Source organism: Heptranchias perlo, chromosome 40 (assembly GCF_035084215.1).
Source record: "Heptranchias perlo isolate sHepPer1 chromosome 40, sHepPer1.hap1, whole genome shotgun sequence".
Lineage (NCBI taxonomy): Eukaryota > Metazoa > Chordata > Chondrichthyes > Hexanchiformes > Hexanchidae > Heptranchias > Heptranchias perlo.
In genome coordinates, this window is record NC_090364.1 from 18,248,714 (window position 1) to 18,267,590 (window position 18,877).

The 18,877-nt window shown below is 50.1% G+C and overlaps 1 protein-coding gene across 1 annotated transcript in view; it reads left to right on the forward strand.

The window, feature by feature from the left end:
* The window catches only part of micall1a (MICAL-like 1a), a 102,136-nt gene extending 86,401 nt beyond the window's left edge, over positions 1–15,735 (forward strand). The window contains exons 11-16 of the mRNA XM_067974717.1: positions 3,092–3,218; positions 5,051–5,141; positions 6,249–6,322; positions 6,409–6,523; positions 8,502–8,548; positions 11,732–15,735. Coding sequence (XP_067830818.1) covers positions 3,092–3,218; positions 5,051–5,141; positions 6,249–6,322; positions 6,409–6,523; positions 8,502–8,548; positions 11,732–11,856 — 579 coding nt within the window. The 3' untranslated portion in view covers positions 11,857–15,735. The remainder of the gene's footprint in view (positions 1–3,091; positions 3,219–5,050; positions 5,142–6,248; positions 6,323–6,408; positions 6,524–8,501; positions 8,549–11,731) is intronic.
* Positions 15,736–18,877: the final 3,142 nt, after the last annotated feature.

The window sequence follows — 18,877 nt, forward strand, 5'->3', positions numbered from 1 at the left end:
GAACAGGTAGATAAGGTGGTAAAGAAGGCATATGGGATACTTGCCTTTATTAGCCGAGGCATAGAATATAAGAGCAAGGAGGTTATGATGGAGCTGTATAAAACACTGGTTAGGCCACAGCTGGAGTACTGTGTGCAGTTCTGGTCGCCACACTACAGGAAGGATGTGATCGCTTTGGAGAGGGTGCAGAGGAGATTCACCAGGATGTTACCAGGGCTGGAGCGCTTCAGCTATGAAGAGAGACTGGGAAGATTGGGTTTGTTTTCCTTGGAGCAGAGGAGGCTGAGGGGGGACATGATTGAGGTGTACAAAATTATGAGGGGCACAGATAGGATGGATACGAAGGAGCTTTTTCCCTTCGTTGAGGGTACTATAACAAGGGGACATAGATTCAAGGTAAAAGGCGGGAGGTTTAGAGGGGATTTGAGAAAGAACTTTTTCACCCAGAGGGTGGTTGGAGTCTGGAACTCACTGCCTGAAAGGGTTGTGGAGGCAGGAACCCTCACAACATTCAAGAAGCATCTGGATGAGCACTTGAAATGCCATAGCATACAAGGCTACGGACCAAATGCTGGAATATGGGATTAGAGTAGACAGGGCTGATGGCCGGCGCGGACACGATGGGCCGAAGGGCCTCTCTCCGTGCTGTATGACTCTATGACTCTATGACCGAGTGTGGCACCAAGGAGCCCTAGTAAAATTGAAGTCAATGGGAATCAGGGGAAAAACTCTCCAGTGGCTGGAGTCATACCGAGCACAAAGGAAGATGGTAGTGGTTGTTGGAGGCCAATCATCTCAGCCCCAGGACATTGCTGCAGGAGTTCCTCAGGGCAGTGTCCTTGGACCAACCATCTTCAGCTGCTTCATCAATGACCTTCCCTCCATCATAAGGTCAGAAATGGGGATGTTCGCTGATGACTGCACAGTGTTCAGTTCCATTCGCAACCCCTCAAATAATGAAGCAGTCCGAGCCCGCATGCAGCAAGACCTGGACAACATCCAGGCTTGGGCTCACAAGTGGCAAGTAACATTCGTGCCAGATAAGTGCCAGGCAATGACCATCTCCAACAAGAGAGAGTCTAACCACCTCCCCTTGACATTCAACGGCATTACCATCGCCGAATCCCCCACCATCAACATCCTGGGGGTCACCATTGACCAGAAACTTAACTGGACCAGCCATATAAATACTGTGGCTACTAGAGCAGGTCAGAGGCTGGGTATTCTGCGGCGAGTGACTCACCTCCTGACTCCCCAAAGCCTTTCCACCATCTACAAGGCACAAGTCAGGAGTGTGATGGAATACTCCCCACTTGCCTGGATGAGTGCAGCTCCAACAACACTCAAGAAGCTCGACACCATCCAAGATAAAGCAGCCCGCTTGATTGGCACCCCATCCACCACCCTGAACATTCACTCCCTTCACCACCGGCGCACCGTGGCTGCAGTGTGCACTATCCACAGGATGCACTGCAGCAACTCGCCAAGGCTTCTCCGACAGCACCTCCCAAACCCGCGACCTCTACCACCTAGAAGGACAAGAGCAGCAGGTACATGGGAACAACACCACCTGCACGTTCCCCTCCAAGTCACACACCATCCCGACTTGGAAATATATCGCCGTTCCTTCATTGTCGCTGGGTCAAAATCCTGGAACTCCCTTCCTAACAGCACTGTGGGAGAACCGTCACCACACGGACTGCAGCGGTTCAAGAAGGCGGCTCACCACCACCTTCTCAAGGGCAATTAGGGATGGGCAATAAATGCTGGCCTCGCCAGCGACGCCCACATCCCGTGAACGAATAAAAAAAAAATAATATTCTATGCCTCGGCTAATAAAGGAAAGTCTCCCATATGCCTCCTTAACCACCTTATCTACTTGTCCTGCCACCTTCAGGGATCTGTGGACATGCACTCCAAGGTCCCTCACTTCCTCTACACCTCTGCGTCCTCCCATTTATTGTGTATTCCCTTGCCTTGTTTGCTCTCCTGAAATGCGTTACCTCACACTTCTCCGGATTGAACTCCATTTGCCACTTTTCTGCCCATCTGACCAGTCCATTGATATCTTCCTGCAGTCTTTAGCTTTCCTCCTCACTATCAACCACACGGCCTATCTTTGTGTCATCCGCAAATTTCTTAATCATGCCCCCTACATTTAAGTCCAAATCGTTAATGTATAACCACAAAAAGCAAAGGACCTAGTACCGAGCCCTGCGGCACCTCACTGGAAACAGCGTTCCAGCTGCAAAAACACCCATCGACCATTACCCTTTGCTTCCTGCCACTGAGCCAATTTTGGATCCAATTTGCCACATTCCCTTGGATCCCATGGGCTTGTACTTTTTTGACCAGTCTGCCATGTGGGACCTTGTCAAAAGCCTTGCTAAAATCCATGTAGACTACATCAATTGCGCTACCCTCATCAATCTTCCTTGTCACCTCCTTAAAAAATTCAATCAAGCTAGTCAGACACGACCTCCCCTTAACAAAACCAAGATCCCATCTGCCCTCTCAGGTGGACATCAAAGATCCCATGGCACTGTTTCTAAGACGAGCAGGGGAGTTCTCCTCAGTTTCCTGGCCAATATTTATCCCTCAACCAATATCACTAAAACAGATTGTCTGGTCATTAACACATTGCTGTTTGTGAGATCTTGCTGTGAGCAAATTGGCTGCCGCGTTTCCTACATTACAATAGTAACTACTTCATTGGCTGTAAAGTGCTTTGGGATGTCCTGAGGTTGTGAAAGGCACTATATCAATGCAAGTCTTTCTTTTCACTTAATCAGCCAGTAGGAAGTGTGATTTGAGCAGGACCATTTGGACAGTGCAAATTTTGCCTACACCTCAAGATGGAATATCTTTGCATGAAGCTGTACCTGGCAGCCTTTTGAGAACATGGCCAAACTCCCCAGCTCAGCCAAGGCACATGGGATTGAGTAGCATGGACTTGTGCTCTCAAATCACTACCTCGAATGTGGCCCTTGGGAGAGATTCACACTTCTCTTGTCCCACCCTGAGTTCTATTTTATTCATTTTGTAAACCATTTGAAATCTGCTGAGGTCATCAATCTTTGTGGTTTCTCAGGTGCACGCGGATCAGTACATTCCAGAGGAGAATATCCAGGGAGAGTTAGAGCAACTGGAGCAGAAGCTGGATGAGCTGGAACATCATGGGGTTGCTCTGGAGGAGAAACTGCGCAGCTGTGAAAATGGTGAGTTCGTCACGCTCCCAGAATTGTGAAAGTGTTCATCACACTCCCTTAACTAGTGACAGAGATCATCACACTCCCTGAACTAGTGACAGCGCTCTGTGATTCCGGTAACGCCGCGCTCTGTGATTCCGGTAACACTTTTAAAAAATTTGTTCATGGTATGAGGGCATTGCTGGCAAGGCCAGCATTTATTGCCCATCCCTAATTGCCCTTGAGAAGGTGGTGGCGAGCCGCCTTCTTGAACCGCTGCAGTCCGTGTGGTGAAGGTTCTCCCACAGTGCTGTTAGGAACGGAGTTCCAGGATTTTGACCCAGCGACGATGAAGGAACGGTGATATATTTCCAAGTCGGGATGGTGTGTGACTTGGAGGGGAACGTGCAGGTGGTGTTGTTCCCATGTACCTGCTGCTCTTGTTCTTCTAGAAGGTATAGGTCGCGGGTTTGGGAGGTGCTGTTGAAGAAGCCTTGGCGAGTTGCTGCAATGCATCCTGTGGATGGTGCACACTGCAGCCACAGTGCGCCGGTGGTGAAGGGAGTGAATGTTCAGGGTGGTGGATGGGGTGTCAATCAAGTGGGCTGCTTAGTCCTGGATGGTGTCGAGCTTCTTGAGTATTGCTGGAACTGCACTCATCCAGGCAAGTGTAGAGTATTCCATCACACTCCTGACTTGTGCCTTGTAGATGGTGGAAAGGCGCTGTGCCTCCTGTGGCTCTGGGCGCTGTGCCTCCTGTGGCTCTGGGCGCTGTGCCTCCTGTGGCTCTGGGCGCTGTGCCTCCTGTGGCTCTGGGCGCTGTGCCCCCTGTCGCTCTGGGCGCTGTGCCCCCTGTCGCTCTGGGCGCTGTGCCCCCTGTCGCTCTGGGCGCTGTGCCCCCTGTCGCTCTGGGCGCTGTGCCCCCTGTCGCTCTGGGCGCTGTGCCCCCTGTCGCTCTGGGCGCTGTGCCCCCTGTCACTCTGGGCGCTGTGCCCCCTGTCACTCTGGGCGCTGTGCCCCCTGTCACTCTGGGCGCTGTGCCCCCTGTCACTCTGGGCGCTGTGCCCCCTGTCACTCTGGGCGCTGTGCCCCCTGTCACTCTGGGCGCTGTGCCCCCTGTCACTCTGGGCGCTCTCCATTCATTATGAAACCATTGAGGCAGATTACCCGTGCCCTCCTTGCTGACTGAAAGAAGGCCTTTTCAGAATCTATTGTATTCCAGTGTGCTACACTGCTCGCTGTACTGAGCTGTACTTTCTATCTGTCTACATACAACATCACATTCTTTTATGCTGCTTTGAGTTTCTTAGTTTGTGTTGTCTGTCAGGTCCTCAGTACCTTGTTTCATCCTGAAAACTCTGGAGGGATCATTTGCAGTATCAGATGCCCATGAGAAGTGCTTGTGCTATGTGCTGATCTCGGTCTCCAGCCTGTACCAGACTCAGCAGTAAAATATATTTGGAAAGCCAAATTCCAGCTCAGATAGATAACTTAACACAAAGCAGAGTCGAACCAGTCGAAACACGTGTGTCACCTCAACACAGAGAGAAGGTGTCGGTCTTCTGGAGTTCACACAAGGGAATGAATCTCCAGACTGAGCTGGGGGACTGTGGAGAAGGAGTATCGGTGCTTTCTGTGTCCACAGACTGAGTGAGGGACTGGGGGAGAGAAAGGGGACGGTCTGGTGCTGGGCGTGGGGCAGGTGCTGGGGAGGGGGTGAGCCAGGGCGTGTGCTGGGGTGGAGAGGGCCTGAGGGTGGGGGTGTGGCTGAGGGTGGGGATGGGGCTTGTGGAGGGTTGGGGGGCGGAAATCAGTGATTGCTGTGTCTCCAGCCTTCATTCCTTTTATTTTTGCGTCCCCAGATGAAGATGAAGATGATCTCCTGGTTGACTGGTTCAAACTGATCCATGAGAAGCACATGCTGGTTCGCCGTGAGTCAGAGCTTGTTTACACGTGAGTTGCTTTGTGGACTGTGTGTCGGGCTGTTTAGCCCCTTCATTCCAGTAAGCCTCTTTCTATGAACCTTTCCATTTCATTGATGCCCTGTCTCAGCTGCCTGGCACACACAAACCTCGAGCCCCTTGGGGGTATCCTGAGGGTAAAGGACACTGGCATTGCCTCGACCCTGATCTTTGTGGCTGACCAGGGATTTCCTCCAGTCTGCGGCCTATAAGAAGGTGTGTGAGGGAGAGAGGAAAGGAATTGCTCACTTTGGAGAATCCTGCTGTACCACCCACCCATTGGCAGCTGGAAATATCAAGCACGCAGTCAATCCTGGGCTAGCTTCTTGTTGAAATCGTCATCCTCCGCACCTTGTGTGTTTCAGGTTTGGGTGTTTGAGGCCGTCTGTGTTTCTACCTTGTGTTTTTGTTATTGTTCACCTCTGTGCTCCACAGACTTTTTGAATAATTTCATTTCTTTATCATCTGACTCTGGTCTTTAAATGAAGCACAATAATAGTGGCATTCCCCCCCCGCCGCGTCCCCCCCTCCTCCGCGTCCCCTCCCCCCCTCCTCCGCGTCCCCTCCCCCCCCCCCCCCGCCGCGTCCCCTCCCCCCCCCGCCGCGTCCCCTCCCCCCCCCCGCCGCGTCCCCTCCCCCCCCCCGCCGCGTCCCCTCCCCCCCCTCCGCGTCCCCTCCCCCCCCCTCCGCGCCCCCCCCCGCCGCCTCCCCTCCCCCCCCCGCCGCCTCCCCTCCCCCCCCCGCCGCCTCCCCTCCCCCCCCGCCGCGTCCCCTCCCCCCCCGCCGCGTCCCCTCCCCCCCATTATCCCTCTTGCTCCTCCCCTGATGTTGACTAATGGTGACCCTGACCAGTAGCAGGCAGTTTCTATGGGTTAGCAGACATTGGATGGTGAGGGAATGGTGGCATTGTCTATTGTATCTAAATGCAGCTGACCATATCCTGGCCCCATTGGCTGAGTGAGGGAGTTGTGGACAGGTGGTTTGGTATGTAGGGAGGACTGTTGTTGGCGGTATTACCCAGGGAGCAGAGCGACCCACCCTGCCTCGTGACTTTGAGTGCAGCCTGTTGTAGTAATGCGAGCCCTGTCATATTTCCCAGCTTCAAGCAGCAGAACCTGGAGGAGCGGCAGGCAGATGTCGAGTACGAATTGCGCTGTCTACTCAACAAACCAGGTCAGTGATTGCTACACAGTGCACTAGGCTTTCCTCCCACAGTCCCAGCTCCCCCAGGCTAATCGCTGCTTCAATTGTCTCTGCAGAGAAAGATTGGACCGATGAGGACCGAGCACGGGATGCAGAGTTGATGCAGGAGTTGATTACAGTCATCGAACAAAGAAACGCCATCATCAACAGCCTGGATGAGGATAGGCAGCGGTAAAATAATCAGTAAATTTGGGTGCTGGGGTGGCGAGCACAGGATAGTGGGGTACATGCTTAATATAGGTGATGGGTACAGGATATTGGGGTACATGCTTAATATAGGTGATGGGCACAGGATATTGGGGTACATGCTTAATTTTGGTGATGGGCACAGGATATTGGGTTACATGCTTAATATAGGTGATGGGCACAGGATTTTGGGCTATATGCTTCCTGTGGGTGATGGGCACATGATTTTGGGCTACATGCTTAATATAGGTGATGGGCACAGGATTTTGGGCTATATGCTTAATATAGGTGATGGGCACAGGATATTGGGTTACATGCTTAATATAGGTGATGGGCACAGGATTTTGGGCTATATGCTTCCTGTGGGTGATGGGCACATGATTTTGGGTTACATGCTTAATATAGGTGATGGGCACAGGATTTTGGGCTATATGCTTAATATAGGTGATGGGCACAGGATATTGGGTTACATGCTTAATATAGGTGATGGGCACAGGATTTTGGGCTACATGCTTCCTGTGGGTGATGGGCACAGGATATTGGGCTACATGCTTCCTGTGGGTGATGGGCACAGGATTTTGGGCGACATGCTTCCTGTGGGTGATGGGCACAGGATAGTGGGGTACATGTTTAATATAGGTGGTGGGCACAGGATAGTGGGGTACATGCTTAATATAGGTGATGGGCACAGGATATTGGAGTACATGCTTAATTTTGGTGATGGGCACAGGATATTGGGTTACATGCTTAATATAGGTGATGGGCACAGGATTTTGGGCTATATGCTTAATATAGGTGATGGGCACAGGATTTTGGGCTATATGCTTCCTGTGGGTGATGGGCACATGATTTTGGGCTACATGCTTAATATAGGTGATGGGCACAGGATTTTGGGCTATATGCTTAATATAGGTGATGGGCACAGGATATTGGGTTACATGCTTAATATAGGTGATGGGCACAGGATTTTGGCCTATATGCTTCCTGTGGGTGATGGGCACATGATTTTGGGCTACATGCTTAATATAGGTGATGGGCACAGGATTTTGGGCTACATGCTTAATATAGGTGATGGGCACAGGATATTGGGTTACATGCTTAATATAGGTGATGGGCACAGGATTTTGGGCTACATGCTTCCTGTGGGTGATGGGCACATGATTTTGGGTTACATGCTTAATATAGGTGATGGGCACAGGATATTGGGTTACATGCTTAATATAGGTGATGGGCACAGGATTTTGGGCTACATGCTTCCTGTGGGTGATGGGCACAGGATTTTGGGCTACATGCTTCCTGTGGGTGATGGGCACAGGATAGTGGGTTACATGCTTAATATAGGTGATGGGCACAGGATATTGGGCTACATGCTTCCTGTGGGCGATGGGCACAGGATAGTGGGGTACATGCTTCCTGTGGGTGATGGGCACAGGATAGTGGGGTACATGCTTCCTGTGGGTGATGGGCACAGGATAGTGGGGTACATGCTTCCTGTGGGCGATGGGCACAAGATAGTGGGGTACATGCTTCCTGTGGGTGATGGGCACAGGATAGTGGGGTACATGCTTCCTGTGGGTGATGGGCACAGGATAGTGGGGTACATGCTTCCTGTGGGCGATGGGCACAGGATAGTGGGGTACATGTTTCCTGTGGGTGATGGGCACAGGATTTTGGGCTATATGCTTCCTGTGGGTGATGGGCACAGGATAGTGGGGTACATGCTTCCTGTGGGTGATGGGCACAGGATAGTGGGGTACATGTTTCCTGTGGGTGATGGGCACAGGATTTTGGGCTATATGCTTCCTGTGGGTGATGGGCACAGGATAGTGAGGTACATGTTTCTTGTGGGTGATGGGCACAGGAAGCGTGTACCCCAATATCCCGTACATGTTGATTGTGCCCAGAGGCAAATAGATCTGAGTGAGAGAACTGGGAGGTAAATTCTCACATTATTGTCTTACAGAGAGGAAGAGGAGGATAAGTTGTTGGAGGCAATGATTAAAAACAAAGGTAAGATATTATTTCTATTTAAAATAAACAGGAGACAGTTTCTTTAAACAGCTTGATCCAGTTTTTAAAATTCTGGCCCATTTCTGCCCCTTCCTGTCAGTCCTTTCTCCCTATTGGGAAGGCACCACAGGATGGTTGGTTTGAATTACTTCTCTGCAGTGAGGGGTCTTACTGAGATTCCCAAATCCCTTAGTGTAATTCCTTGCTTTCGAGTGATGTCCACAACCAGGGTCCTCTGTGGATCTTCAGCCTCACGTCAATGACTTGTCGTGTACTCCTCTCCCTCTGGGACTCAAATTGAGGGCTGCGGCGAAGAAGTTAGTGGAAGTATTACCATGGAAGCAGGGTCCTAGACACTATCAGAGAGGAACCCTCTCCATTTCACAAGTACCTCTCCAAGATTGTGCGTGTGATGGGCTGGATCCATCCGCAGGACCCTGTAATGAGAGCAGCACTGTCCGCAGAGATATGCACATGATTTATAACCACAGTAACCCCTCTCCTATCCCTGCAGCTACATTCCCTTTAACATAACTTTAATATCTGACAACTTTGCTCTTGTTAAACGGGTTCTGGGCTCCCCATTATGGGAGGATATTAGAGCCATGGAAAGGACTCAGCAAAGATTCACTAGAATTATGTCAGGGTTGAGTGGTTACAGCTGTGAAGAAAGGCTTGAAAAATTGGGGCTTTCTTCACAGGAATAAAGGAGGTTAAGGCAAGATCTAATTTTGAAACGTTTTGAGCAGATAAATAGAGTTCGTTCCCACTGGTTGGTGAATCGGCAACAAGAAGGCAGTGACTGAGGATTAGCACTCGAAGAATGAAGGGGGAAGTTAGAAGGAATGTTTTCACACAAGGTTTCTGGAGCAGGGAATGCTTTACCACAAGGGGCTATTGAGGCCGAGACTAACATCATTTACAAGGGAATTGGATAAGGATTCGAAAACGTATTGGAAAGGGCAGGGAAGTGGGATTGGAATGGAGAGCTCAGTTGAAGAGTTAGCACCAGCACAGGGACAGTGGCCGAATGGCCTCCTCCCATGCTGTAATTTTGAAGAATGCAGGTTACTTCAGCGTTTCCTTAGCGCTCAAGACTTTTACCAAGTGCAATCAGTAATCACATCATATATCAGAGTGCAGCATCTCGGTGCATTTCTGTACCTGGACGATTGGCTCAACAAAGAAAAGAGCCTGCGATCTACCAGCTCCGCAGTGTGGCAGACACTCAATCAGAGTCATCGCTAATGAAGTGTCAGCTGTGGCTTGGTGGCAGCGCTCTCACAAAGTCCGTGGGTTCCAGCCCCACTCCAGAGACTTGAACACATAACGCAGGCTGATACTTCAGTGCAGTACTGAGGGAGTGCTGCACTGTTGGAGGTGCCGTCTTTCGGATGAGACATTAAACTGAGGGCCTCTGGTTATTGATAGGTTTGAGTCTGCCCGCTGATGGGGGGGTTACCACGCTAAATGGACAAATGGTAATGTCACTTCACTCAGCACAATAACCTTTCCCTCTGGCAGGTGTCTCCCACACATGACTCGCATGTCTATGTCTTTTAGTTTCTTGAAGTTCTTGTTTTGATTTAGCACAGTGCCTCTTTTGATGGTTTCATAGCGATTTTAATATTGGGGGTGTGTGCTTACAGATGTGACAAAATGCTCCTGAGACAGACAGTGTGTACCAATCTGTGCTCTGCCTCTCCTGAGACAGACTGCGTGTACCAGTCTCTGCTTTGCCTCTCCTGAGACAGACTGCGTGTACCAGTCTCTGCTTTGCCCCTCCTGAGAAAACCGTGTGTGCCAGTCTGTACTCTGCCTCTCCTGAGACAGACTGTGTGTACCAGTCTATGCTCTGCCCCTCCTCACTGAGACTGCATACCAGACTGTGCCCTGCCCCTGCTGAGACAGGCCATGTACCAGACTGTGCCCTGCCCCTCCTCAGTGAGACCGCGTACCAGACTGTGCTCTGCCCTTCCTGAGACAGGCTGTGTACCAGTCTGCGCTCTGCCTCTCCTCAGTGAGACTGTGTATACCAGCATGTGTTCTGCCCCTCTTCAGTGAGACTGTGTGTACCAGTCTGTGCTCTGCCCCTCCTGAGACAGGCCATGTACCAGACTGTGCCCTGCCCCTCCTCAGTGAGACCGCATACGCAGACTGTGCCCTGCCCCTCCTGAGACAGGCTGTGTACCAGTCTGCGCTCTGCCTCTCCTGAGATAGACTGTGTGTACCAGTCTGTGTTCTGCCCCTCCTCAGTGAGACTGTGTATTCCAGCATGTGTTCTGCCCCTCTTCAGTGAGACTGTGTGTACCAGACTGTGCCCTGCCCCTCCTGAGACAGGTCATATGTAATAGTCATCCATCATCCCTGTGTTGAGCTACATTGGCTCCCAATCTGGCAACACCTCAATTTTAAAATTCTCATCCTCGTGTTCAAATCCCTCTAGATTTGACTATTCCAATGCTCTCCTGGCTGGCCTCCCACCTTCCACCCTCTGTAAACTTGAGCTGATCCAAAACTCTGCTGCCCGTATCCTAACTCGCACCAAGTCCCATTCACCCATGACCCCTGTGCTCGTTGACCTACATTGGTTCCCGGTCCAGCAACGCCTCCATTTTAAAATTTTCGTCCTTGTGTTCAAATCCCTCCATGGCCTCGCCCCCTTCCTATCTCTGTAGCCTCCTCCAGCCCTACAACCCTCCGAGATCTCTGCTCCTCCAATTCTGGCCTCTTGCGCATCCCCAATTTTCTTTGCTCCACGTTTGGTGGCCATGCCATCAGCTGCCTGGGCCCTAAGCTCTGGAATTCCCTCCTTAAACCCCTCCGCCTCTCTACCTCTCTCTCCTCCTTTAAGACCTCTTTGACCAAGCTTTTGATCACATGTCCTAATATTTCTTTCTGTGGCTCGGTGTTAAATTTTGTCTGATAGTCACTCCTGTGAAGCGCCTTGGTCATTTTACTAGGTTAAAGGCCCTATATAAATGTAAGTTGTTGTATGTAGCAGCCTGTGCTCTGTCCCTCCTGCAGGCTGCAGGCCCTGTGTGTGGGTCTGGGCCCTGTGTGTAGGTTCAGGCCCTGCCCCTTCTGCAGGTTCAGGCCCTGCCCCTTCTGCAGCCTATGGGCCGTGTCAGTACATTTGCATACTTCAGAAACATGTTCAATTCATTGTTTTTTTTAAAATAGATTTCCACAAAGATCCCAACAGTGAAATAAAGAAAAAGGCAAAATTTAAACCAAGCAAGATGCTGAAGTTTCTTGGCAACAAGCCAGAGGCAAAGACCAAAAATGCCAAGGAGAAGAATTTGTGATTGGTGGAAGTGCTGAGATGAATGGAAACCTGCAGGTTTTATACAGACCGGCACAGTTGCACCTATTTGGACTGGTTCTACTCTATAACGTCTGGTGATTGGTTCATAGGAAGATCTGAGTCTCATACTGATATTAGGTAGCTCCATCATGGTGCTGCCTGAGGTTACTATACTATATACCCTTATTTAATGTGCAATAGAAGCCACTACAGTCCTGTATTATTTGTGCTTAGTGCGGTTTAATATTACTGGTGAGACTCTCTTCTTAATCGGGTTAAAGTCAGTTCTTTTTCTCTGCACGGCTGCTGTTGAGTTTGGCTCTGTGCAGAGTTTCACAGCTGCAGGGTTGAGTGCTAGTGTCGGACTGGCTCTGTGCTCTAGTTTCAGGATGCACACGGCTGACACCCCGTGCTCTGGAGTAGCGTTTCTTTTTCAGTGTGCGAAGATTTGCCCATTTCCTGCCACACACTGTCCTGCTGCTGCTCAGCATGTTGCCTGAAGACCCGTTGACATACAACTGATTCAGAATTTTTCAAGTTTTTAATCTGTTGCAGGTGCTGATTATTTTGTGGAGCAGTGTGTGCCGATTAATCTGTCACCTCAAGAACATTTAAATCTTTACCAATTGTAACTGAAATGTTTGCAAAGAGACTATCCGCAGGTCCAAGAAGCAGTAATTTACCAGTAACTCATCAGGAACAATATAACAGCTCCTCCCACGGCGTAGTGTGCCAGACATCCCGACACTTCACAGCATTGTGGGGCGTACAGTGTGCTGGGCACTGTGCAGGGGCGCAGTGCGCTGGGCACTGTGCGGGGGGTGGGGTAGAGTGAGCAGGGTACAGTGTGCTGGGCGCTGTGTGGGGGTGCAGTACTCGAGGCTGGGCTGGAACCTCCACGAATGCCGAGACCCATCTAAATGATTTCTCCCCCTGCACTGGGTGCCCCAGTGCTGGAGCTGGATGCCACTTGTTGCCATTTTATTTGCTCATCGGTGCTCTGTGCTCAGACAGCCTGTATAGATCAGGGATGGGCAATAAATGCCAGCCTCGCCAGTGACGCCCACATCCCATGAACGAATAAAAAAAAAATCAGGAATGTGATATCAGAGGAGGTCCATGGTAAAAACCTAACCATACACCTCCATAAGAGAACCAGGAGTAAGAGTAGGCCATACGGCCCCTCGAGTCTGCTCCCCCATTCAATCAGATCATGGCTGATCTACAACCTCACTCCACTTTCCTGCTCGATCCCCATATCCCTTGATTCCCCTAGAATCCAAAAATCTATCTATCTCAGCCTTGAATATTCTCAACAACTGAGCATCCACAGCCCTCTGGGGTAGAGAATTCCAAAGATTCATAACCCTCTGAGTGAAGAAATTGCTCCTCATCTCACTCTTAAATGTCCAACCCTTTATCCTAAGACTATGACCTCTGGATCTAGACTCCCCGGCCATGGGAAACAACCTCTCAGCATCTACCCTGTCAAGCCCCCTCAGAATCTTATATGTTTAAATGAGATCACCTCTCATTCTTCTAAACTCCAGAGAATATAGGCCCATTCTACTCAACCTCTGCTCATAGAACAACCTTCTCATCCAGAATCCACCGTTGCCACCTGCTGTGGAGTTACAACCCCAGCTGCGATTAAACTGTTATTTCAGTATTGCTGTTGGTCCTTTGACACACCCCCCCTCCCCCACCAAATGTAAACCAACTGTAACAGAAACAGAAAATGCAGCAAACACAGCAGGTCAGTCAGCATCTGTGGAGAGAGCGCACAGGGTGATGGGTCAGGGATCCAGTCCTTTAGAACTTAAATAATGAACAAGCACTGTGATGGAATCAGAAAAGGGAGGAAGGAAAAAACAGAAGGGCTGAAGCCTGAGGTGGTAACCTGTCTCTCCCTACTGGGGCGGGCTGACTGACCTGCTGAGTGTCTCCAGCATTTCCTGTTTGTGTTTCAGATTTCTGGTATTTGCAGCTTTTTGCTGTGACAGGCAGGATCTGGGATCACCGCGTCACTCAGACTGTGGATTACCGCGTCACTCAGACTGTGGGATCACCGCGTCACTCAGACTGTGGGATCACCGCGTCACTCAGACTGTGGGATCACCGCGTCACTCAGACTGTGGGATCACCGCGTCACTCAGACTGTGGGATCACCGCGTCACTCAGACTGTGGGATCACCGCGTCACTCAGACTGTGGGATCACCGCGTCACTCAGACTCTGCTGTTGCTCCCATATTTTCTCTGGTGTTTATTCAGAAATGTCCAGCACTGGTTATGAACGTGTGAGCAGACTGTTCACTGGAACACTTTCCCTTTAATTGCAGGTGTCTCAATGCTGGAGCTCTGTGTCATGTAGGGGACTATTGTGATCTTTACTAATTTTGCTTCTTACAAATAATCCTGAGGCACTGTTGAGAATGAAACAAAGTATACAGAGAGTGTTAGTGAAAGGTCTCTGTATATAGAAGCTATAGGGCTGTGCTCCAGTCCCATTCTTTGCCTATCACTTGTCTTCAGGTGAATCTCTATGCAGTAACACAGCTACATATCACCAGCCTGTGAATACTTCACAACTGGAACATGGCAGAATAAGCTTGATTATACAGCAATCTTCCAAATATTCTCATTTCTGTGTTGGCATCCCACTCTGCACTGACAGATGGTGGAAGAAGTGATTAGCAACAGGGTTCCTGTACTGCTGTGTAACACTAGGACAGACATTTGAAAACTGCAGGAGGAAATGTACACACGTGTTCATGCATAACGCAAATGTATACGTGTCACGAGTGTACGTGTGCGTACATAACTTATGTACACATGTGCATGTATCTCAAGTGCGCACACATCACACAGGCGTACAACCACAGACACCGGCATGTGAGCATTCAGTCATTATCTGTGCTCAAACTCACATATTCATGTTGCTACAGTGAAGCTGTTCCTGGTGTTAATATTGCACTTTAATTGGCTGGTAGTTTCTCAGCATGCCCTGTGCAGTTGATGCTCAATGCTCACCAGGATAATTTACACAAGGATCAAACTAAAATCTGATGGTGTTCATCTGTACTCAGTCTCTTAACATTCATACTGTATTGGCCCCAATCTACACATTACATTATGTTGTAGTGTGAGGCGATGGGCACTCACACGGAGCTGGTGGAAATGGGCCTTCCATTGGAGCTGTTCCTAATTCAGCATGTCGAGGGGGAGCTGGCACTGATCCGACACAGTAACTTTCTTCCCCCCTAATCAGTTAGGAAGTAACTTTCAGTCATGTCTTGTGAAAGGGCGTTTGCACATGAACACATCGCACCAACAAGCAACGTAACGTCAGTTCGGATTCTCGCACCAATCAGACTTTTTCAGGGACTTTTAGATTTGTGTTTTGAAACTTAACTCTTCGCTTCTGTAGATTGGATGAGAAAACCACATACTGTACGTTGGTCTGAATACTGGTCTGAGCCCTGGTATATGCACTCGTAACCCTGGTTAACACAATTTGTCTGTCGAGATTTTGTAGATTCTTAGCAGTATTTCTATTGTATTTCTACCTAACATACAGGAACAGCTGCCAAAAAAAGCCTTAATTCAATTCATTGTCAAACTTTTCATTTAAAGCCTTTTTTGTACTTATTTTAGAGGGAATATTGGTGCCATTTCTTCGTATTAGTCTTTTAGTTATAGTATTGCTTTCATAGGTTGAATTGGACGGTTTTGCTGATGCCAATCTTTTCTTTAGCTGTTATTCTGCCTTACCTATTTGTATATAATATTTATTGAAACACACAAGCACTGTTCTAAAGCTATATTATTCTGCTAACAAAATGGGTAAAATTGGGACCAATAAAATGGAAAGTTGTCCAAGTGTTTGGCTGGTTTATGAGACCGGAGTGGCAATTGATTGTGATTTAGAATCCCATCTGCATGTCACTACAGTCTGCTGATGAATCTATTTTATAGTTAAGGTAAAGGTAACCTTTCACAAGGTGTGCAGTTCCTGCCCATCCACTAGGTAAATTCCTCTGACACCCAAGTCGTAATGCTGAGTCCGTTTGCTCACATGGACCTACTTGGTGTTGCTGCTGTTTGGGAAAGGGGCTGCATTAGCCTGTCCTTTCCAGGTGCTGACGAACCTTCTGTGCATTTCCGTTATTCGCTGGTTATTCAGATTTGCAGTTTCTTTTCTTTTTACCTATTAAATGTTGCTTCTTAGAAAAGGAACAACCCATGCAGGGCAATCCTGGTGTCTAAAAGCTGCAAGTGTATCAGTCCTTAACATGCAGTCTTGGGTTAAAGCAAACTTGTCATTACACAGGGAGGGGTGCAGTTGATTTCTTCCAGAGCTAAAGATTTTCTGTGGACCAACTGCACATCCTGGCAATATTAGATCATTGGACCTTCCATGAAGCACGGCTTTAAACCAGATGATACTGACCAACCTTATAGGTCTCCTCCACAGTGCACCTTTAGCAGGCAGTAATCGCACCGCTGCAGTGCTGGAAACTAACATCTCACCACTTCCAGCATGCAATTCTGAGCCAGAGTCTAGGACAGATCACCATCACGTGGTGAGATGGAGCCTAAACCTTGAACAGCTCCCAGTGTGACTGTACCGGCTCTCGTATCACCCTACACTGGGCGCAGTGTGACGACAGCTGCTCTCGTATCACCCTACACTGGGCGCAGTGTGAGTACAGCTGCTCTCGTATCACCCTACACTGGGCGCAGTGTGAGTACAGCTGCTCTCGTATCACCCTACACTGGGCGCAGTGTGAGTACAGCTGCTCTCGTATCACCCTACACTGGGCGCAGTGTGAGTACAGCTGCTCTCGTATCACCCTACACTGGGCGCAGTGTGAGTACAGCTGCTCTCGTATCACCCTACACTGGGCGCAGTGTGAGTACAGCTGCTCTCGTATCACCCTACACTGGGCGCAGTGTGAGTACAGCTGCTCTCGTATCACCCTACACTGGCCTAGTGTGAGTACAGCTGCTCTCGTATCACCCTACACTGGGCGCAGTGTGAGTACAGCTGCTCTCGTATCACCCTACACTGGGCGCAGTGTGAGTACAGCTGCTCTCGTATCACCCTACACTGGGCGCAGTGTGAGTACAGCTGCTCTCGTATCACCCTACACTGGGTGCAGTGTGAGTACAGCTGCTCTCGTATCACCCTACACTGGGCGCAGTGTGAGTACAGCTGCTCTCGTATCACCCTACACTGGGCGCAGTGTGAGTACAGCTGCTCTCGTATCACCCTACACTGGGCGCAGTGTGAGTACAGCTGCTCTCATATCACCCTACACTGGGCGCAGTGTGAGTACAGCTGCTCTCGTATCACCCTACACTGGAACTAGTGTGAGTACAGCTGCTCTCGTATCACCCTACACTGGGCGCAGTGTGAGTACAGCTGCTCTCGTATCACCCTACACTGGGCGCAGTGTGAGTACAGCTGCTCTCGTATCACCCTACACTGGGCGCAGTGTGAGTACAGCTGCTCTCGTATCACCCTACACTGGGCGCAGTGTGAGTACAGCTGCTCTCGTATCACCCTACACTGGGCGCAGTGTGAGTACAGCTGCTCTCGTATCACCCTACACTGGGCGCAGTGTGAGTACAGCTGCTCTCGTATCACCCTACACTGGGCGCAGTGTGAGTACAGCTGCTCTCGTATCACCCTACACTGGGCGCAGTGTGAGTACAGCTGCTCTCGTATCACCCTACACTGGGCGCAGTGTGAGTACAGCTGCTCTCGTATCACCCTACACTGGGCGCAGTGTGAGTACAGCTGCTCTCGTATCACCCTACACTGGAACTAGTGTGAGTACAGCTGCTCTCGTATCACCCTACACTGGGCGCAGTGTGAGTACAGCTGCTCTCGTATCACCCTACACTGGGCGCAGTGTGAGTACAGCTGCTCTCGTATCACCCTACACTGGGCGCAGTGTGAGTACAGCTGCTCTCATATCACCCTGCACTGGCCTAGTGTGACTACCTGCTCCTATATCGCTTTGCACTGGATACAGTGTGACTGTACCTGCTCCCATATCACCCTGCACTGGGCCCAGTGTGACTGTCTGCTGCCATATAGCAACTTGCTGCAGCCAGTGTGACTACCAGCTCCCATAGAGCCTTTCCCACAACTCCATATTTGAATCCCTCCAATCAGGTTTCTGAAACGGCCCTTATCAAAGTCACAAATGACATCCTCTGTGACTGTGGTAAACTATCCCTCCTCATCCTTCTCCACCTGTCTGCAGCCTTTGACATGATTGACCACACCATCCTCCTCCATCGCCTCTCTTCCGTCGTCCAGCTGGGTGGGACTGCGCTCACCTGGTTCCATTCATATCCAGTCGTAGCCAGAGAACTACCTGCAATGGCTTCTCTTCCCGCTCTCACACCATTACCTCTGGAGTCCCCCGAGAATCTACCCTTGGCCGCCTCCTATTTCTCATCTACATGCTGCCCCTCGGCGACATCATCCGAAAACACGCTTCAGATTCCACATGTACGCTGACAACACCCAGCTCTACCTCACCATCACCTCCCTCGACCCCTCCACTGTCTCTGATTTGTCACGCTGCTTGTCCGACATCCGGTATTGGATGAGCAGAAATTTCCCCCAACTAAATATTGGGAAGACCGAAGCCATTGTCTTTGGTCCCCGCCACAAACTCCGTTCCCTCACCACCGACTCCATCCCTCTCCCTGGCCACTGTCTGAGACTGAACCAGACCGTTCGCATCTCAGCGTCCTATTTGACCCTGAGCTGAGCTGCTGACTGGATATTCTCTCCATCACCAAGACCGCCTACTTCCACCTCTGTAACATTACCTGTCTCCGCCCCTGCCTCAGCTTATCCGCTAAAATCCTCATCCATGCCTTTGTTACCTCGAGACTGGACTATTCCAATGCACTCCTGATCGGCCTCCCATCTTCCACCCTCTGTACACTTGAGCTCAACGAAAAGTCTGCTGCCCGAATCCTAACTCGCACCAACTCC